The sequence below is a fragment of the Amblyomma maculatum genome, chromosome 1, assembly GCF_055883805.1.
Source record: "Amblyomma maculatum isolate TAMU_Amacu chromosome 1, ASM5588380v1, whole genome shotgun sequence".
Classification (NCBI taxonomy): domain Eukaryota; kingdom Metazoa; phylum Arthropoda; class Arachnida; order Ixodida; family Ixodidae; genus Amblyomma; species Amblyomma maculatum.
In genome coordinates this window covers 15,180,505-15,203,078 of record NC_139344.1, presented here as the reverse complement: position 1 = coordinate 15,203,078, position 22,574 = coordinate 15,180,505, and the positions used below count along the sequence as shown (strand labels likewise).

The 22,574-nt window shown below is 43.6% G+C and overlaps 3 protein-coding genes across 3 annotated transcripts in view; 2 read left to right on the top strand and 1 right to left on the bottom strand.

Moving 5' to 3' along the window:
- LOC146201814 (uncharacterized) overlaps window positions 1–6,025 on the top strand; it is a 31,894-nt gene extending 25,869 nt beyond the window's left edge. Inside the window, exon 5 of the mRNA XM_084587774.1 lies at window positions 5,008–6,025. The gene's annotated coding sequence lies outside the window, so the exon portion shown is untranslated. The remainder of the gene's footprint in view (window positions 1–5,007) is intronic.
- Window positions 6,026–7,124: 1,099 nt separating this feature from the next.
- On the bottom strand, window positions 7,125–13,025 carry bcn92 (LYR motif-containing protein bcn92). Its single transcript, XM_084587775.1, has 3 exons — window positions 12,747–13,025; window positions 11,794–11,914; window positions 7,125–7,304 (listed from the first exon to the last, which is right to left on the bottom strand). Exons 1-3 carry the CDS (start codon window positions 12,827–12,829, stop codon window positions 7,239–7,241), a joined length of 270 nt encoding a protein of 89 aa, XP_084443901.1. The 5' UTR covers window positions 12,830–13,025; the 3' UTR covers window positions 7,125–7,238.
- A 925-nt stretch (window positions 13,026–13,950) lies between these two features.
- On the top strand, window positions 13,951–22,146 carry PheRS-m (Phenylalanyl-tRNA synthetase, mitochondrial). The gene is made up of 5 exons (XM_084587773.1): window positions 13,951–14,621; window positions 15,178–15,331; window positions 18,053–18,184; window positions 19,659–19,819; window positions 20,135–22,146. The coding sequence occupies exons 1-5, from the start codon at window positions 14,034–14,036 to the stop codon at window positions 20,423–20,425; spliced, it is 1,326 nt and encodes a 441-aa protein (XP_084443899.1). The 5' UTR covers window positions 13,951–14,033; the 3' UTR covers window positions 20,426–22,146.
- Window positions 22,147–22,574: the final 428 nt, after the last annotated feature.

Sequence of the window (22,574 nt, the reverse complement as noted above, 5' to 3'; positions counted from 1 at the left end):
CAAGCAAAACACTTCACAGCACAAAAGTAGTATAGGTGGGTTGCTGAAACCTAGAAGTTAGCAGAGCAAAACCCCTTCACCATGGCAGCCAAACCTGTTTTGAGGGCAGAAGTTGGGTGCAGCGCAGAATACTTCTATGTCCAGCCTGATGTCATGCGCAAACGTGTTGAGCAGAATTCCTTCACTATTGAGAGCCTGGAGGAGGTAGGGGCAGGGGAGGTGTTATGAATGGCACTCACATACGGAGGGGTTCTTAATCCCATAATTGCGACAAGAAGAAGAGCGGTGCAGGAAATGTACGTGGCCATTATTACCACAATAGACGTCTCCTGCACTGCACCTGTTTTGTGCCCCCAAAACAGGTTTGGCCGCCATGGTGAAGGTGTTTTTGCACTGCAGAGAAGCTGACTTCTAGGTTTCTTGACTAGCTTCAATACTTTGAAGGAGTGTAGTCACGCGCGCCTCTCCTGGCGATTGAATGAACTCACACTTTTGCTGCTTTTACCTAGATGGCGCTAGCAGTAAAAAACCTTTAATGACCGAATACAGGTGCAAATACTAATTATCACCATGGTTTGTGCTTCTTATTTTAACTTTATTTTACAGTAATACAATATTAAAAAAAAGCCAACTCAAACAAGGCTCACTTTGTTGAGTATGACGGCCTTCTCGATTGAATGTCGTGTACGAAAAATTGATTATATTTGAAGGCTCAGTATAACCGTGCTAATTGTATAAAGCGCAATTTGCGATCATGTTTCACAAATAACGACTATTCTAGTTTCGCCATGCATGATTCCTAGGCTGTAGAATGAGCGGTTTTTCTGGTCAAGCTATGCGATGTGAGGCAGTATTACGGAAATCTTCAAATTGGAAAGGTAATTAAAAACGAACTAGCGAATAAATTTCGATGAAACTTCGTATACTCAACTATTATAATGTGCGCCCGAAGTGGTAAAAATTTTACTGCTGCGCACGTTGATAAAGCGCAGATATTCGTGCCCAAAATAGCCAAACTTTACCATGTTGAAAAGGCTGTCGATCAAATTCTGATTAAATTAAAACTAATTACGCTCCACGTTTCATAATATAAATACCCATTCTATGTGTAGGCCAAAGGAAACTGTTCTAAGTGCAGCAGTTTCTTCAGCAAACTAATCCGAAGTAGGGTATATCAACGACGCTAGCGAATTTGTCATCTGCAAAACCACCTCTCATGCAGTTGATAACGTTGACACACTAAAGCAGCGCACATCATTTGACAGAGAGTATATTAAGCTTTCGAATGATGCCTACATTGTGATGTTCGAAAAAGAACAACGCGCAGAATGCTCACGCAAACATTGCCTAAAATGGCACATTCGCGCTGCCGGAGTGGGACCCCCGCCTACCGCGTTAATATAGGCGCACAGTTGTCCACGGTTGCCGGCACATGAAGAAAGTGGTACACATTATGTGCAAAGGGTCAATAGATGGCTATGGGGCCCATGAGTCTCTTTGGCAGTCCCAAGAATGCTAGCACGTTATCGCAAAAAGAGATACTGTTACCTCACGGCTTGTCACGCTTGCATCTTGCCATGCTGCCGAGAGAAAGCCGTAGGACGAAATTACGTCACTTGGAGTACGGCCAATATGAGTTGGGAATTTGCCAAGGCTCGGATGTCTCCAATTATTCAACTATTTCAACTAAACCTACACCTTGACCTTTCAATTAATTCCTAACTCAAACTATCGCTCCATCTCGAAAGCTTTTTGCAGCGAAATTAGCATTTTTTCAAAGCTAATCCACAAACACAAGAAAGAAAATTGGCCGGGGTTTAACTTCGCTTACACCGATTAAGACGTGGAAAGAACCGTTTGACATAGTATCGTTTGGTGGTTTAGCTTATTCACTGCGATACTGGCACAGAGTTTGGCAAAGTGCGCCTTCCTCGATAAGACAATATGTTGCAAAGGCGTCTGCCTCACTTCTCGGTGAACACCTACACTTACCATTAACGGCATACAATTGGAGGTACGTATGTCGTCGGCTAGAATCCATATCGCAAGTCAGCCTCCAACTTGAATAACATGTGGATGAGCGAAATGGCATGACCTCAGCCTCAACGCTGCACAAAGAACGGTTGCGTCACAATCTTGACACGAAATCACAGATACTATTGGTATCACTTCCTGCTCACGTCACTCATGAGGCAAGCAAGGCGTTCGACTTAAAAGACGATTGCTTTTTTTCGCAGCTGCGGCCCAACGCACAATACGCGCAATCACGGCGCCGGCGCACACTATCTTTGCGGACGGACGGCCGCGAAGCATGGAATGTTTGTGACTGGGATGCGAAGTGAGAACAGGCTGAGCTCTCCCATGTCCTAGTGCAACAACGGACGCTGGGACCGCAAAGAGGAGGCATGCGGGAAGGAGCTTAGCGAGCGCCTGACACCAAAAGTGTGCGTGTCCACGAGTGCGTGCGGGAGGGACGGAGGAATGAGCGTTAGCGACGCGATGGGCGCTACTTGTCGACCGTATTTCTGGTTTCAGATAGCCAGAAAGGTAGGCGGCTCAAAGCGAAAGCTTCACTACAGCAGGCAGTTCGAGGCTTCGGCGTAGCGCAGGTTTTCACCTTCAAGTGACCTAGATAGATACTGCGGTTTTTCCCTTCTTATAAACCAATTTACAATGGAAGCGAAACCTTCACTACGCTAGGTATAGCAGGTCTCTGTGCGACACTAAATTTGCCCTTCAAATGACCTTGACTTAAATACGGGCGTCCACGATCTCGTGGTGTTCACCTAAATGTATACTGCACCTCCCTTTCCCCAATTTCTCCAACTTAAACGGAGTGGCGGCCCTGGGTTGTGCGATGTCATCTTATACAATCTTGAAGGTCAAAGACAGATACTATGCATTTTCTTTCTTATAAGCCAATGTACAATACACAAGAAAAAAAATATGAAAACGTGATCTTGACCTGGTTAGGTGTAGGTGTACACAATTTCGTGGTGTCCATTCAAAAGTATAAGGGTCCTTCCTATCCCCAAAACCTATTTTACGAGCTGTCAGTGTCATGGAGACTTCCACCTTGAACAACCTTGAAGGTCAAAAACATACTGTGCCTTTTCTTTCTTATAAAACAATGTACAATATACAAGAAAATAATCAGTTCACAGGAAAGGAACCGTGCAGTATCTGACACACTTGTTCTGTGGACACCTGAACCGTGACATAGAAGGGAGAAGACGGGAGTGAAAGTGGAATGAGAGAACAAGTCGTAGTGGAGGGCTATGGAGTAATTTCGGCCACCTGGGGGGTCTTTGACGTGCACTGACATCGCACAGCACAGGGACGCCTTTTCGTTTCGCCTCCATTTAAATGGAGTCTCCGGCGGTCGGGGTTCCAAAAAAATATTAAAACATGACACTGACCTGGTTAGGTGTAGGTGTCCACAATTCCATGGCATCCACTCAAAAGTATTAAGGCTCCTTCCTTTCCCCGAAACTTAATTTAAATAAAAATTATGAAAAAACCGCAGATTGAAAAGCAGGTGTTAAACAGGCTATGATGCAACCACTCGCAGCTTTCGCTCCATCACTAGGTTCAAGCCATGCTTAAATCCCTACAGTGTTTTGTTGCTATGCATAGACAGTAAGCTACTTCAGTTATCTTCAAACTCCATATTCTTGATATCTCTATCCCCTTTTACGACTAGTTAGAGTTTACTGCATTAGTATCTGCGTATATCCAAGTGTTTCAGAACACATTTTCGAAAATTCCTAAATATAGTCAGTTTGATATTAATAGAAAAATATTTGTAGGAACAAACTCTCGGGCATGGCAGACTCAATTAGCTGCAAAACTCTCCTAAGTATCCGGGCAATTAATAGATACCAAGTAATTAAGCTTTAATTATTTTAGTTGTGTGGTTAGTGACAATGAGGAGTTAGAAGCCGTGAGTAATACGATGCCATATCAGTTTTTGAAAGGAAGACACACCCATTTTGTAAAACTCTGCAGTGCAAGAAAATCCGGTCAATCAGGCGCTTTTTTCCGTACGAAAGCAAAACTGAGCGCAAGAGACGCGCAGGAAGTTCCACCCGGTGATGACTTGATGAAGTGGTTACGCGCCAAATTTGAACTGCCTACTCTATTATGATGCACTATTCACTTTGTTTCACTCTGTCGCTGTCAAACGTAATGACCGCGCAGTTCGCAGTGATTGCCCTTTGTAGTTCGACTGAGCGCCATAGCCACTGCACACGTCATAACCTGACGTCAAGTCTTTACTAACTTCCCTGCAGTTTCGGTTTTGTATGGAAAAAACCATCGGACATCATCACGCTGCAGTGCTTTAGAAAACGAGTTTTTCTTCATTTCAAAAACCGATACGGTATCTCCTTGTTCATGGCTTCAAACTCCACATTGAAAATAACTACTTAACTGCGATAATTAAAAATTACGAGGTTTTAGTTCAGTATCTAGATAACTATGAGAGTTGTGCAGTATACTGTGCCCGCCTCGACTGAAAGACTGTCCCTGCAAATATCATGGAGAGGAGCAGCACAAAGAAACACAGACACAAGAACACACTGAAAAACAGTACTAGCACTAGCCCCGGTTTTCAGTGTGTAGCCTTGTTTTTCAGTGCGTTTTTGCGTCCGTGCTTTCTTGCACTGCTCTCTCCATGATGCCTCACCAACTGACCCACATGAAGGTATTAATCCTGCAAATAATTGTTTTTTTTTTTATTCTGAAGACAATATATTCAGGAATTTTTGAAAGTGTCTGGTGAAACACTCGGCATATGACACTTGGTGTACTGCATCAATTGCATAAGGAAAATAAGACCTCCTAGTACACCCGCATCTGAACATGCTGTCCTGCAGCTATGCTCAAGTGTACCTTACATAGCAAATGACAAGCTTATTTGCATGCAATGCAACATGCGCAGTCTTGCTGGCTCTTCACATGCTTGGGATTGCCGTTTCTAAATGCATTCAATTATTTTCTATGCAGGAAGGCCAAGGACCTGGACACCCCTCTCCACGTAATGCCAAAACTGTGCACTCGAAAAGTGAGAAAAAAGAACAAACAAAAAAGAGAAAAGTTTTGTGAAAAATTGCATGCATGGCAAACCACACCTTTATTCCCATCGCTTGAGATGCTAAATTAAGGTATCCGGCAGTCAGCTACAAGGCCACTGGTCAACGTTCTTGGAGGCCACACTTGTACGAGTTTGAAATGTAAACAAAAAGATGGCAGTACTGATTTGGTGTAGACCAAAAAAACTAGCCACTTCAATCTGGAAATGCATGATAATGATTCTCTGAGCATTTAGTATGTTCACTGGGATCCACATTCCCGAACTCTAATATCCTTGCACACTGACCAACTAACTGTATCAATAAAATAACCTAACAGAAAAGAAAGAAAAAGAAAGGGTGGGCTGGTTTGCCAGGCTTGACACCAGATGAGGTACCTACCACCTATTCTGTTATTTTGCTTAGGACAGCAGCCATATCAGTGAATCCACCTACTTGGTGTATGCTCTATACACACTGACTTATGCACTACGATGAAAAAAAAGAAAAAAAAAAAAAACGATGCAGCTAGCACAGTTCAATCATCCATTCTTCCTGTTTTGTTAATGCACTTCTTTTGTGTGGTCAAAACTTGCCACACATATCAAGCCACATTTTATGCAAAACCAGCATACTAATAGCATGGAAGCAAGCATTCAACTTTATAAGCTGTAATTTCGTGCCCTGTGTGGAAAAAAAAAAAAAAGTTTTATATATCCTCAATTGCCAAGGTGCATTCTTGTGGGGAGTGGTTACAGATGCTATTAAAAATGCGATATGCGTAACTGGCAAGTAAAAAATTGCTGCAAACATTAAATGCACTAGTTAAAGACAGACAACAAAATTGGCTAACAAACTTGCAAAATATAGATTTTAACTGTGTTAAGAAAAAGCAACAGGCCTCAAGTGAAAAAAAAAAAAAAAAGAACGCTGTTTTCTACTTATATGTTTAAAAAGCAGCATTACTTATTTCAATTCTTGCAGAGAGAAATGCAGTTTCTCTTATGCATTTTGCACTTTATGTAGGTTGTAGTTTGTGAGGTTTAACGTCCCAAAGTGACTAAGGCTATGAGAGATGCCGCAGTGGACGACTGCGGGAATTTTCACCACCTGGGGTTCTTACATTGCACAGCACACGGGTGCCTTGCTTCTCGTCTCCATCGAAAAGTGGCTGCTGAGGCCAGAATTCGATCGCGCATCTTTGGGCACAGTAGCCGAGTGCCCTAACTACTGTGCCACCTCGGCAGGCCTTTATGTAGGTGTAATAATGCGAGTTGGCACTTTCAATATTGCACCCTGCAGTACTACATTATTCACGAAGTTATTTACTGCAGTTCTGTTTTTCACTACAAAATTTGTTTCGTTTTTGAGACACCGCATCTCCCCTTAATCAGTCTCTCATGAATGACAAATGGCTATAAGACAGTAAAGGAATGCTGCTTTGCTCCCTTCATCCCTTCATGCTTCAAGACCACTTCCTATTTTATAAGCCTAAATTGCAGAGTAGCCCTTAGCATCCAAGAATAGATCTATTTCACACTTTATCAGTAGATACGGTCAGCATGGATAAGAGAAATTAAAAGTGTGAAAGCAAGAAATAGTTCAACTCTTTACTCAGCACAAGTGCTTCCACACAAGCACTATCCATGCCTACAAAAACAAGGTGCTGCTCTGCAAGTTCACAACGTTAAGGATGCTTGAGCTAGAATTGCTCAGTGGTGCTGTCATACCATGCATAGTGCTCCCATTCAACTACCACCATCAGCCATTATCGACCATCACTCACTGCACTCCTAATACTGTGGACCACATTAATCACTAGAACTGACTCAATACAACTGTAAATCCACTCTGGCCAGTAAGCCGCACTGCACGGCAGTTTCATACCTACATAATACTACTTATCATATGATTGATACAAGGTATTTCCCTGTTTTCTACAGAAGCAGCAACAAGAGCATTGTATTGAAATGAAATCGTACTCTGACTAACCTACTTAAACACGGCAAAAGTAAACACTATGTGGTGCACTGGTAGAATGAATGCAAAGTGTTCAACTGATAGGATAGCACAATTTTATTTGCCTGCTAGTCACATTTGTAAAGACAGTGCCCGGATATGATACATATGATACAAAACGCTACAATTGGGTACACCTCTCCACCCTCATTGCTTTGCAAACTGCTTCTCGATGACCAAATCGGATGCCCTGTAAAGCTTCCCGATGACCACCTGCAGCAGCAAAGACCAGCTGTTACGACCCGTGCTTCCTTCCAGCTTATTTCACTATGACACAATAAAGAACGTTTTCACGCAAAATTGCACATTTGCATTATTTTTGCAGCACAAAAGTTTCTACAGTCCTCTAGTATGATAGTGAACACGACAAACATTTTTTCTAGATTTGCTTAAGTCATTTCCCGTTTTGAAAAAGTGACTGAAAATTGAACCTCCCTTTGTTTCTAATTTCATGCAAATCACTGCACAATTTGTTTAAAAACTTTACTTGTTTTTCACAACTCCACATCTGCCACTTTCAGCAGCACTGTAGCGAATGCTGATAAGCCATAGGTGCAACAAGGCTTTCAGTGTTAAATATTCTGTGCAAAGAATACTCAGCAAACAACTACCAGTGCTATTAGCTTCTTCAGACTCTGACAAGCTTCTTGATAACAGCACTGGAATAAAAGCAACGTAGAGGCACAGCCAGAATACAGATTAACCATACTAAGCCAGTGCTCTCTGGCAGTACTGGCCTATGGGCACCTTGGACACATGGGCATATATGTCTTTCAGGGCAGCCTGCATATTCAAGTGCCCTCTCGCATGGCTTTACCACTGATCCACAGTGATTATGATGGATAAGATTTATGACACAAGGTCAGCTTTGGCCAACCAGCACCATGACACAAGGTATTTTTATTTTTAAACCCCAGTTAAGCCAATCACTAGGAAAGCTTGAACCTATTGTACCACCATTAAGTACCTGGTGGCAGTGGGGGGATACCACTAGGCCACCACAGCAGTCTCACCACTGATGCAACGAAGCTTAAACACAGCCATGTAAGCGCTCCACTACTTTCAGAAAGAGTCACTGACATTGTTTTATAAAGCTAAATTCAGCATTACATTCTTTCTCCCTGTGAAAAAGCAGCACCTGTCAGTTATTTCCAAAGAAATGTATCAATACTGAAGGGGGGGGGGGGGGGGGGGCTAGTAGTCAATGTGTGGCGTCGTGCTGCCACCAGCTAGTACCAGCTGGGGCTTCTGAACAATGTATCACCACAATTCAGCCAGAGCTCTTCATACTATTTTGGCTGTGCCTGCATTTGAATACAAACTAAAAAAAAAACAATTTTAGCTAGTTAGAAGTATTTAACATTCAAAATATTCAAGGAAAGCACTCTGTTTTTAAGAGAATAAAATGAGAGGCTTGCGCTCATGCACGCGAGGTGGCGGCACCAGCGACGCACACAGTAACGGCCGTGTAGGCTAGATGGCGCGAGAAGCGGCGGGCGGGGAGAGCACGCAGCACGCGGCACGCGGCAGTACTGGCCTATGGGCACCTTGGACACATGGGCATATATGTCTTTCAGGGCAGCCTGCATATTCAAGTGCCCTCTCGCATGGCTTTACCACTGATCCACAGTGATTATGATGGATAAGATTTATGACACAAGGTCAGCTTTGGCCAACCAGCACCATGACACAAGGTATTTTTATTTTTAAACCCCAGTTAAGCCAATCACTAGGAAAGCTTGAACCTATTGTACCACCATTAAGTACCTGGTGGCAGTGGGGGGATACCACTAGGCCACCACAGCAGTCTCACCACTGATGCAACGAAGCTTAAACACAGCCATGTAAGCGCTCCACTACTTTCAGAAAGAGTCACTGACATTGTTTTATAAAGCTAAATTCAGCATTACATTCTTTCTCCCTGTGAAAAAGCAGCACCTGTCAGTTATTTCCAAAGAAATGTATCAATACTGAAGGGGGGGGGGGGGGGGGGGGGGCTAGTAGTCAATGTGTGGCGTCGTGCTGCCACCAGCTAGTACCAGCTGGGGCTTCTGAACAATGTATCACCACAATTCAGCCAGAGCTCTTCATACTATTTTGGCTGTGCCTGCATTTGAATACAAACTAAAAAAAAAACAATTTTAGCTAGTTAGAAGTATTTAACATTCAAAATATTCAAGGAAAGCACTCTGTTTTTAAGAGAATAAAATGAGAGGCTTGCGCTCATGCACGCGAGGTGGCGGCACCAGCGACGCACACAGTAACGGCCGTGTAGGCTAGATGGCGCGAGAAGCGGCGGGCGGGGAGAGCACGCAGCACGCGGCACGCGGCAGTACTGGCCTATGGGCACCTTGGACACATGGGCATATATGTCTTTCAGGGCAGCCTGCATATTCAAGTGCCCTCTCGCATGGCTTTACCACTGATCCACAGTGATTATGATGGATAAGATTTATGACACAAGGTCAGCTTTGGCCAACCAGCACCATGACACAAGGTATTTTTATTTTTAAACCCCAGTTAAGCCAATCTCTAGGAAAGCTTGAACCTATTGTACCACCATTAAGTACCTGGTGGCAGTGGGGGGATACCACTAGGCCACCACAGCAGTCTCACCACTGATGCAACGAAGCTTAAACACAGCCATGTAAGCGCTCCACTACTTTCAGAAAGAGTCACTGACATTGTTTTATAAAGCTAAATTCAGCATTACATTCTTTCTCCCTGTGAAAAAGCAGCACCTGTCAGTTATTTCCAAAGAAATGTATCAATACTGAAGGGGGGGGGGGGGGCTAGTAGTCAATGTGTGGCGTCGTGCTGCCACCAGCTAGTACCAGCTGGGGCTTCTGAACAATGTATCACCACAATTCAGCCAGAGCTCTTCATACTATTTTGGCTGTGCCTGCATTTGAATACAAACTAAAAAAAAAACAATTTTAGCTAGTTAGAAGTATTTAACATTCAAAATATTCAAGGAAAGCACTCTGTTTTTAAGAGAATAAAATGAGAGGCTTGCGCTCATGCACGCGAGGTGGCGGCACCAGCGACGCACACAGTAACGGCCGTGTAGGCTAGATGGCGCGAGAAGCGGCGGGCGGGGAGAGCACGCAGCGAGAGAGCTTAACCAGAGCCACCTGGCTGAACTACCTCTCCCCCTTCTTCTTATCCCTGGGGACAATGCCTTCAAGGTCGGGAAGACCCCCTTAAAAAGAGGACCAATCGTTCCGTCCAGGCAGAGCTGAGCAGCTTTCTCTCAGGACGAAGTCGAGGCACGACCCGCCAGACTATCGGAACAAGAGCCGGCCCCATCCAGCTAGCCGTACGCGTCGCCGCCGCCACCACATGCGATGAGCGCGCAGTCGATGTCTATGACTGAATTTGTGACTTCTCTGTCGGACGAACCGCGGGAGACTTTGTCGAGGCACTACCCGCCAGGCACTGCTCCTCGGTCCGAAAGACCGAGTCAAACACATACCGGTTTCCATTGGGAGAATAGGAGCACTTTGAGCTGCACTAAAAATGCTCTCGTGAGTTTCGGCGCCTACCAGTGGTCGAACAAGAGCAGTAGCGTTGTGTTCCATTGGCGGAGGAGGCGCGCTTTTGGGGTCCCGAGAGCAGCAGAGAGCAGTCCTCGGTGCTCCATCGCCAGCGGCGGAGTACAGGGAGAACGGAGGAAGTCATGTGACCGTTTTGACATCACTTCTGGTTATTCGCCCGGAGCCCGGGCAGGATGGTGGAAGACTGCAGCGGTGGCGTTCGGCCGGCGGATACAATTGAAACGGCAGCTGCTAAGCGCCTACGTCTGGATGAAGAATTGCTACTGCTATTGGACGATGACAGTAGCTTTAGCACAAGCTCATGCACAACCTCCTCTTCCGACAGCCTCTTCATCATGACCATGAACAGCCGCTGTGCTTCTCCACTCATGTTGAAAACCGTGACAAAGAGAAAACGCACCGAAGGTACCGCGCGCATGGGACGGAATACGGGCAACGCAAGTGCGGGAAAAGTTTGATCACATGACGCCCGACGTCATGCACTCCCCCTAGCTACGCTGCTCTCTGTGTGTTCCGTAGGGGAGACGAGAACGCGCGTCCCCAGTGCTCTCGTGCGCTGCTCTGGCTGCTCTTGCTCCTGTTCGCCCAATGGAAACCGGTAACAACGCGAAAGAGTGCGAAATCTAGGACGTAACACTGTGATGCATTTCAAGTCCAAATATGCAGCTGTGTCAGCAGAAGTAGACTCAAATTTAAACATGAGTGATATATACATATGTGATGTAGCCCTGCGTAGTAAGGCATCCCTTGACCAGCAAGTTCGCATATTTTCCTTCTGAGCAACAGCTGCTACACCATTCATCTCAGGACAGTAAACCCTTTTTGATCTACATGTATTCGCCTGCTTGAATGACAGGGCACTCTTGCAATTTATAGAAAATACTTGCACTTGGTTTCCGTCACTTTTAATCACTTTCAAAAATATTTGCCCATATCAATCATGTAAACCAAATAAAGTTTAAGAACCACTTTTTCTTCAAACGATTAAGACATAGCACAGATTTCTCTAAAGTTCCCGCCTGCCTGTCCTATGTTTTACTTCCTGAAGGCCGTACTACATATTTGGGCTTGTTTCAAAACCTTTTAACCACTTGCTGACCAGGCTGCATGCGACAACAATGTAAGAAAATGGATCATATTCATACCTGCCGCTTGATGATTTCTAAGTTCTTCAGCCCATCATCCAGAAGCTCGTTGATTTCGTCTTTATCTTGAACTGTTTTATGCTCCTTGAAAGCCTCCCTCACACGCCTCAATGCATACGACCTGCAGACCACAGTTACATCAAGTGAATGGTACATTGCTTGAAATTCAAGAACTTACTGCAACAGTGGGCTGGAAACATTTCAAACAGACGCAGTTTTTAAAGAATCCGACCTGTCTACAAGTAAATAATGCGTTTTCAAGCAACAAACATGGTACGCAATCGAAAATTTTAAGGTTACAAAACCTTTGCTAGATGGCAATGGGCAAGTTTTCCCCTACAAGATGTGATCAACGTGGTGTGTATTTAGTAAGAATCCCACTCTGTTCTAAACGACCATATCTACGCATACGGCTCTGCTGGTGCTCGAAGAAATAAAGTGTGGCACGCCAATGCTGCAAGCGCAGGTGTTGGCCGGAGAGCTATGTTTTGTTTTTTGTATTTTTTTTGGGGGGGGGGGGGGGGGGGCGTAGCGACGACGCACAACAAAGAATGCTTTCAGGTACATCACGCACGCCATAAATACGAAAGCAACCTGATGAGAATTGAATATAAAAAACAGTACTATTTGAAAGTCCCGCTGTGGTACAAAATCTGCATGCCGGTTTTCGACGAGCGACTCAATGGACGTGCACGTTAAGCCAGCGTTCACTGTCAACCGTGCCCGAGACGCCAGTAAAAATCAACTTACAAGGTGCTTAATGTGAAATAAATTCAAAAATGCACAACACTTCGCAAGAAAGCTACCTTCGAGAAGGATGCGCATTTCAGTATGAAGGTGTGACGCAACACTGCGGACGCCGCTGCGGCGTGCTCCTAGTTTTCACTCCACACACTAAATTAGTCGGCCTATATTTGCTACGAGTGATTTGTTTAAATAGAGGCAGGCCTCACCTGTAAATGTAGCTTTTGAACTGTCCAGACTCGCGCATCATTTCCTTGTAGAGCCTCAAAACTTCACGACGGGAGGCTGCCATTTTTTAAAGCGCACAGCATGCGCACAGCTGAGCACTCATGCGCGCATCCAAATGGCACACTGCCATGGCAAGCATCGAAACTGTTTTCTCTTCATAATTTGCAGCGTCTTGCTCTTTATTTACGGCCTAAAATAACTCAGCAACGGAAAATCTAGCCGAAATAATTGCCAAAACAATTTGAGACAAAATGTCGCCAGTTTGCAGCAACATAAACAAGTCAGTGCACTTTCCTGCACACGCACCTATTCCTCTAGTCTAATGGTTCTTAAATTATTAGAACATAAATTTATGCTTAAAGAAACAAACGTTTTTGCTATATACAAATTACATTTTTGCCAATATTTAACATTTTAGCTTCAGCGTGTGCTCCATGGTGCTCTGACATGATCGCTATCACTATCAATGTTTTCACTATCAATCACTATCAATGGAGGAATCAAGGTGGGCACGAAAAATGTACAAGCACCTCTTCATGAAAAGCCTGAATACAAAATGGACTAACAGAACCCGAAAGCTCAGATTTAAGTACCTAGAGTTTGGAGATACACCGCAGCAAAACAGCAGCATTGAAAAGCAGGTAAAGGAGGCAGAAAGGAAAATGTGGGAGGAAAGAATGCAAGGAAAATCAGCATTGGGTATGTATAGAACTCGAAAACAGGATATAAAGAAAGAAAGTTTATTCGACAACTCACGAGGGAGCTCATTGCTGTTTGAGGCTAGAACAGGGGCCCTCAGAACAAAAACGTACAGGAAAAAATTTCAGGAAGTAGATATATTATGCGCGGCGTGCGGAACTGAGGAGGAAACAACGGAACATGTTGTTCGAAGGTGCCAAAAACTTCGTCCTGCCCTTCCCGCGGAAAAAGCGGCAGATCTGGAGAGAGCACTGGGATTTGCTGGGGAAGATGGACGAATGGATGAGGAACACGTTCTGATAACAAAAGAGAGGTTAGAGGATTGGTGGAAAAAGTCAAGAGAATAAAAAGAGGAAAAAAGGGAGGGGGGCAGATACGGGCGAATTAGAAGCTAAAAATGGGGAAGATATAAATATATTTCTTTTAATTTTTTGGCTAGGCGGCGCAAGCTGCCGCCCGATTCAAAGGGCAGAGCCACTATCATCCATCCATCCATCCATCGGTAAGATACAGCACGTTTACGTGAGAACGACCTGCGGCGGTACCACGGCGTTGCCGGCACTGAGACCATGCGTGTTGGGAGCGAATCTTGCCTTCGAAAGTTGTTCTCATTTGTTCATTCTCGGCACGGTGTTAATGCGTTTTACTCGACTGCAAGTGTTGCGGAGGGCCCGCGTCATTTTTGTAGGGATCAGGTGATAATAGACGGCAAGCAGTACGTGCCCAGTGACCAATGCAACCTTACTTCGCGCATTTTGGAGCACACCACTCGAAAGCTGCACCTGAAAGAATGCCATCCTTTACATTTGTTGAAGAGACGAATAAGCGATTACTTCGCAGAAAAGTACACTAGCCGCAGAGGAAATCCTTCTTTTTCCGTGTATGATCGGCTCAGCCCTGTGGTGACACAGGAGCAAAATTTTGACAGCTTGTTGGTCCCAGCCTCTCACCCATCGCGATGCAAAAGTGACAGCTACTACATCAACGACGAGCTGATGCTACGAGCGCACACGTCAGCTCACCAGCGGGATCTAGTAAAAGCGGGTCTCGACGCATTTTTAGTCGTTGGCGATGTTTATCGGAGAGACGAGGTTGACAGACATCACTACCCTGTCTTCCACCAAATTGAAGGCGTCCGACTGTTTTCAGCGGATGAAGTGAGTGTTTTTAGTCTACATACTACAACATTTAGTACGGAGGGCAGTGTTGGGCGGAAAACCAAGGTTAGCGTTGTAACGCAGCATAGGCTCAAGAACGCAATGTGCACACTAAAGTCGAGTTGAGCGACAGTGTGAGGTAACTTTACTTGCTGTTGTGCACTTTGTTGTTATGCTTGCATGAGTGCATATTCAAGAATCTCCTTTAGCCAATCTAACGTCTGCCACACGAGCGGGTGTGCAGTAAGAGAAGCATTATGGGCATAAACAATGGAAAGCAAAGACGTACTGTGTTTCCCAACAAACAATGTTCTTTTTTAATTTGAACTATTTCACAGCTTCAGGTTAATACAAACTACTTGTCAATTCGAGAAGTACATTTTTTGGTTTCCGAAGAAAATGTTTATGTCTAAAATAATCCACAGCCCTACACTATGTGTCTTTCAAAGTGTTGCTTTCCTCACAGGTATACACAATTCATCCTGTAGCAGTGTTTGTCGGCTTTGGATGTTTATTAGCGGTTGTATGAGGTGCAGTATTTGACGCTGTTTTTCAGCTATTCCCCGGAGGCAGCTATGGTCTGTCCCTATTTGAGAGCAGTAACCGGGAGGCTGACAAGCAGGGTCTGCATACACGAGAGGCTGCCAAACTTTTGGAGCACAGTCTCAAAACCTGTCTGCAGGGGCTTGCCCAGCAGTTACTTGGCCCTGGTAAGATAACTTTGCAACTGGCCAGTAGTACTGGAAAGGATGCCATTAGGTTTCCCTGTTTATTCCTGGATGTCTTGGTTATTTTGGTTGAAACCCAAGCAGGAACGTGCTTTCTGTCACATATGCGTGCCTCGTGATGCAAAGATATGAGCTAGCGCAAACAATATTAAGGTCATCGGTGAGCCGATGCACACTGAGTGCCCAGCTGAAGCCAGTGGCTGTGATGTGTACAGAGTATGTCAGGTTTTTTTATGCTGTGTACAAGGTGTACGATAGAGAGAAAAAGAATTAAAACCTGAGCATTGCTGCTGGGTTCTCAGCCATATAAATATACCAGCCATGTTATGCAAGCACTGAATGGCTCAAAGCAGCACTTCATGTCATTCATGCACTTCTACACAATCCTAGTAGGTTATGTATGTGCATCTAGCCAATTCTTTAACGGTATCGTAACAGTGTTGAATAAATGGTAGTATATTGCCTTGCAACAAAAGCGGAGAGCAAAAACAGGATGAAAACACGAATGTGAATGTTCACGCTTCATGAATATGCATGTATATCCGACTTCTTTTGCCGCCTGGCTTTATCACAGGTCACTAGAAGGCCTTGTTCAACACTGTTCTGGTATTGTTATAGAATTAGCTGGGTATTCATCTTGTACCATGTGCCGACTGGGCCAGGTCAGGCGTCATACCAGCCAAACAGCATAGTCTAAATCAACTAATAAATTCGATCAGCTTGTTTTGTAGTTTGCAGTGCCCTCTAGAACTTCGTGCTTTAATGTTTAGCCATTATGTTCCTATAGGCACCTTGCACTCACTAGGCACCGCCACCATCAAGGTTGCATTCAGCGCCCCGCACGACCGGTCCCTCGTCAATGTCAGAAAGACTCCCTGTGTGTCTCCGCAGGGATGGCATCTGCTAGCGGTGTGCCACTAATTGTATGGGGGGGAATTGGAGCTATTAATGGGGCTGAAAAATTATTTTGAGGCGCAAACATCAGGAAAGGAACGAAGCTTTTTAAAGCAGGCCATATGCATGACATGAACGAGATAACATCATGTGATGAGGCTGAAGTAACAGCCTGATGCGCTGCACAAACGATCAGTGCGCCATTAGAAACAATCAAATTAAAGGCGGGCAATATATTTATCTGCTGGCTTTTTAGCATCCAACTGTTGCGCTGCTATCTTAATTTATATGTACTAGCCGGCCTGGATTACCGCTGTATTCTTACAACTTAATGTGATGCCTGCGATAGCTTCCAAAACAACAACTTGTACTTGCTCTTTTGTTGGTTGAGGGGAAAATACTTGGGTCATAGGACGTGTGCCCTTCTTCATTCGATTTTGAATTTCGCCTAAAATGGCTGCTGCATATCTTGGATTTCGCGGATAGCATCCAATCCATGCCATCTTCGATGCAGAGGTAAACGTAAAAACAAATGAGCAGCATACACTGCTATACGCACATGCAATTAACGAAGATACGGTGCCTTTATATGTGCAGCGTCAAGACAGATGCCAAGAAACATCCCTTTTGCGCATTTTAAGACTCCATCAAGTGCTTAATTCTACAGCATGATGTGGGTATAAAAAGCAGAACTCGAACTTACTTTTTCGGACGAACAAGGCGAATCCAACGCTGCCGTCGTTTCGTCTCCCAATGCCACGTTGGGAAGCCGTAAAATTTTGTTTCCGCAGGCGAATTCATGTATGTGCTGCTGCAGCTTACAACACAGCAGTGTATTCGGCTGTTTTTATGTGCCATTTGTGATTTAGAAAGAGGCGCAGAGCTCATTTGCGACGATGCGCACAGCACTGCGGGTGCCGTCATCTGCTCCAGCCATCCTGACAGGGACACACTCGTTGCCACAAGTGGTGTGCATGTCGCACCAGAGTTAGATATGCAGGGTGCCTATACTGTATGTCCTTGGTAACAGTGTCTAAAAGCAGACAGTGGTTATGACCATTTGTCTCAAGTCAGCCTGTCTCAAGCCATGTACTCAAGTACAGTTCTTTGCAATAGCCATGGTCTAATTTTATTGGCTGCTTCTGTGCTCAGGATTAATGTTCTATTCATGAAATTTGCTGGTGGAAATTTTCTTATGTGCAATAAGGGCACCTGCCAGTTGCTGAGAGCACTCACTATCTGATTGTTTGTGGTTTGAGAGGGCAAAATGCTGGTATATGAAAATTGCTTCCATTCACACAAGATCATTTGCTATTTATTTTTTATATCTTTTCCATTAAGCTGCATGAAATGAGTTCAATATTGTAATGTTCAGAAAAGTTGCAGTATGGGCTATTAGCTTTATGTGATGTACTATATTTTCAGGAGACTGCTTTTCAAGGATGCTCAGACCCTTAATAGTAGAATCATTCTTGGTGATAACATTTATACTAATATTTGATTTTTGTGGTACAAAGCTACTTAGAGAAAAAAAAAAATCATGAATTTGCCATGGCCTCTTTCTTGCAAGGCAGGTTTTAAAAGCCGTGTTTGTGTTTCATGTTGCAGTACGGTGTGTAGCCAGGTATCACCTATTGTAGTGTCTGCAGAGACTGAAAAGTAAATAAACAAATTAGTATGTTGTTCCTTGTTTGCATTTTCTATGCTGCTTATTGCTCAAAGAGTGAAGTTCTATTTGGTAATCGAGAGTTGACTGTCGCTTATCAGAATCTTTGACAGTTTTTTTATTCTTTCCTCTCTTGTGGGCAGCAACTGAGATTCGTTGGGTGCCAACATATTTCCCTTTCACACACCCCTCTTGGGAGCTGGAGGCTAAATTCCAAGGAGAATGGTTAGAGCTGCTGGGCTGTGGTATTATGGAACAAGAGATTCTTTTCAATGGTGAGTCTGGTTTCCTTGAACTTATTCTTTTTATATAAAAGTGGTTCACTTGCTTGTTGTTGCTGCTTGTTGTCCATAACTGTGGCCAATTTCAAGCTTTTGGTGAAAGTTAGGTGCAAACTTACTAGGAGGTGGCCATTTCTGTGCAAGTCATTGCTGATCCGTGAAAAGTTCAAGGTTTCTATGTGATGCTCAGCAAGCATAGTTGTATAGTCAGACTGGAGTGAAACATAAATAGCGCCTGTGAACCAACATTGCAAGTTTACAGCTGGCTTGATTCATCATTTCTGGGTGAAAGAGCTTTCTGAAGTGCACATCCATTGTGCTCGTAAACTTGCAACGCATTGTAAGGGAATGTATGTCGCTTAAAAGTAGAAAAGTGTAACACATACTTGTTCGCTTTTCATTCTAGCCTGACTATACATATATGCCGTAGTGCAAAAGTGCAGAGGTAGTCCTGGGTAGAGTACAGCTTGGGGTTTAAAGCCTGTGCCTGGACCTGGCTCGAAACTGCCAAATTGCCTGCAATGGCAAGCCCGCCAAGCTTGGTGTGAGATATAGGCACCAGTAACACTGCAAGTAGTCTATTACTCTTTATTTACACATATGCAGTTTTTTTTACTGCTTTTCATAATCCACCACAAGCACGTACTGCTGCTGAGCATGCGCATTCTAGGTTATGCAGATGCAGCTTTTTTGATTACTTTGCACAGAGTCAGTTTACAAATGTCAAATAACTATTAATGCTCTGTTTCGCCTCAACGACAGAAAAAAAACAACAACAAACACCTGTGACCAGTTTTGGCGTAGAGGTTTGCTTTTCTTTTTTAAATAGTTTGGATGGCAAGTCCTGAAACCTATATATAGAATTCGTAATTTGTGAGCATTTGTAAGCATAAGTATTTACAAACTAAGAAAATATAGACAGTGGTTACTTTGCCTAAATCATTTGCTCTCTTTTATGTTTTCTTACTAGCCTTGTTGCTAGAATTTCCCAAGTGCTCTTGACTTGGCAGTGAGGCATTAGAAGCCTTGCACAGGCCCAACTATATGTGGGCCAAGCTTGGCTTAAGCATGTGGCTTCAAGCCAAAGCCCAATGAGAACCATCCCTGGCTCAGGCTTTTGGTTAGGCCCAGACCTGTGGGGTGTTTAAGTCCCTAGCCTTTCAAATTTGAATGGCTGTTATTGATTATTACAATTCAGTCGCTGATTATTTTCAGCATGCTGTAATCTGACAGGCTACTCCAGGTGAGGGGTAAAAAAGCTGAAAATCATGCGCACTAAACACTGAAAAGTTAACACACAACAGTTAATGTATTGGTATGCACTAGGAAGCTTTGTAGAAAGGACTCAATCTAGGGACTTTATTTATGCACCTGTGAAATGGCTATTCCATTTTTTTTCTGTATGAAAAAAACAATGGTAAAATAGTGAATGGCTTCTTATTGGATGAATCATTTTCCTTGCACATAGCTGGTGTTGAGCACAAAGTTGGCTGGGCTTTTGGTGTTGGCCTGGAACGGCTTGCCATGGCACTGTACAGTATCCCTGACATACGTGTGTTCTGGAGTACTGATCCAGCTTTCCTTGCCCAGTTTGAGCATAATGACCCCTACCGGCCAGTCATCTTTCGGGTGAGCCACATTGATTTAGTTTGGTGTGGTGCCTTTAATATATAACACTCTGTCATCATAGTCATTCTAATTATCACAAATAGCATAACAACCTTTGTTCTCGTCATTATATACATATCATTTATGCTCCTCTGGAGCTTTTTAATTACATTACCCATTCATTTAATATTGCTAGCCAAACTTTTGTATTTCATTCTTGCAAATGTTTGTGCAGTGTATTTTTACGGCTTTATTACGTTTACTGCTACTGTATATTTTTTATCCTGCTCACTGATGAGATGTGGTGAGCATGTTTATGTTATTTTGCAATTACAGGCACTAAGTAACCACCCTCCCTGTCTGGCAGACATGTCTTTCTGGGTGCCTCCTGAGTTTGCACCTAATGACTTCTTTGACCTCGTTCGCTCATGCGGCAGTGACCTAGTGGAACGGGTGGAACTGCGAGATACTTTTGTTCATCCGAAGACACAGAGGACCAGCTACTGTTATCGGTTAGTGTACAGACATATGGAACGGGCTCTTGTTCAAGAGGAAGCCAATGCCGTCCATAGACTGATTGGTGCCAAGGCTGAGGAACTGCTGGGTGTTGAACTGCGCATAAAGTGAACTAATGATAGTTTTGCCTTTACCAATGGTAAACTGCTGATGTTTGTTTTTTATGTCAAAAATAAAGAGCAGTACACTTTTTGTGAATGTGTGAACATTGTGAGAATGGCATAGCTATTACCGCGACTTCACTGCAGGGGTAGGTATGTGGGTCACTCTCAGAGGCGACAGTTGGGAGGGGGTTGGACAGTCCCATTTGAACCATGTATTTCTCCTTGCTGGATCCCCCTCCCCAAATCTTCCCCTGTTTCACTGCTTGAAAGCTGAAATCTGAGGTAAGATACAGGCATTAAAGGAAGAAAAACCCAGAAAAAAAAGTGTTTAGAAGATAGAATAATAGTATTAGGCTGTTCCTTAGCAGTTGACCTACCTGAGTGGCTCAGTGGCCTTGGCTTTCAGCTGCTGATTCCAGCACAAAAAACTGGCCAAATGGTGGTAGCATACACTCAAAAGTATGCAGTCCCAGCCGTAATATTACAAAGCAGTTTTTAATGATCAAGATTTTCTCTTGCTTTGCCTAGTAAAAACACGAAAACACATTATACATATGTGGGCACAAGTCTCTTGTTCGCTTGTGTATGAATTTAATGAACCATCATATCTTCTCTCCGGAATACATGAGAAAGTTTCAACTGCCAAAGTGTGTTCTGTAAAATTTTAGCTGCACCTGTATATTCAGAAAACACTTTTCTGCTGTATACAAGCTAAATGTAACCAAGCTTTTGAAAAATTTGAAAAAAGGATGCCCTAGCTCAGTAAAAGCAACTGAAGGCTTTTGAGTCATGTGACCTAGCGGGCACTATTTTTTCATTTTTCAGAGTTATTTAATTAGTTACATACGACTAGTTACCTGACATTTTAATTTTTGTCTTCAAGAACAAAGTGTCAGTTCAAAAGTTGTGTAGATGTGTTCAAAAACAGCTAGCTGCAATGTTTGCACCAAGATGCCATTTACGCAGGTTTCTTTTACTGCCCTTTAAAAGAAAGCTACCACGTGACCAGCTGCTGGCTCACATCTCTTGCAGAGTGTATGAGTAAAGGCCGATCTTGGAGAGTGCTCCAAAGAAAAGCAGATTTTGTTCTTTGGGATGCGTCTTGGAATACTAAAGGAGCATTGCTTTTGTGTGGAAGCTTTTCTTATTGTGGAAAATATCGTTGAAGGCCAGCAAGAAAACTGCTTTGCGTTAACTGTAGCTTAGTGCAAACATTTCACTTAGCGTTTTTTCAATAAAATGTACTTGTGACTTCTGTATTGACACTTTGTTTCTCAAGCCAACAATTAAACAAAAATAGTTCAGTCATCTTCATTCATTCATAAAGTTTGGGGTATGAAAAAATTCTGCAGACTAGACCACACAACTGCAGTCTTTTGTGCAACTTTGGTTACATTCAGCTGGGACGCCTGGTACACCTCGTTTATGACTCAAGCTGTGGCCATTAGCGCTTCGATCATTGCTCACTGAGTGTGGTTATTTTGTTTAATTGCCACGGCAGTTGTAGTGCAGATAATGAATGCAATTTATAGTATGTTAAGCTGGAAATAGCTGCAATATCTGTTGTTATAAGAACCAACATACATTGGATGTCATTGGACAGACCGATTGGGCTCACTAGTTACTGACTCATATCCCTACTGCTTTATACAAATGGCAGATATTAGGCTTTCCAATTAGAGCAGCAAGTCAAACTAGGATCAGTTGGAAACTTTTTCTTTTTTTTTTCATCAATATGGACTATCCATTTGGAGCAACCTTTCACCTGCAATCATTGGCAACTCATTTGGTTCAGTTGGGAGTTAATTTGAAATAAGGGAGTAATTACTCATTGACATCCACCCAAGCGCAGCCATACGGCTACAAAGAAAAGCTATACAGCTTTCTGATGAAACCGGGACCACTGCCTTTCCTGGGCAGTCACTGTACCAACTGAGCTAACCAGGACAGTCAGCAGAGCAGATGGCAGGGCGAGAGCGAATTGATCTATAACTCGAAGTTGGAATGGTGTTGGCTAAATATTTAGGGGAACCCCCATCTTTGTTTTCTCGTCATGTAGCTTTGTATAGTGTGCGTTGTTAGTCGTATAGTGTTTCCGGCTTTTTCAGGATTTGTGTCCCTTTTTTATGTCACCTTGTGTCAATCCTTGTTCACTT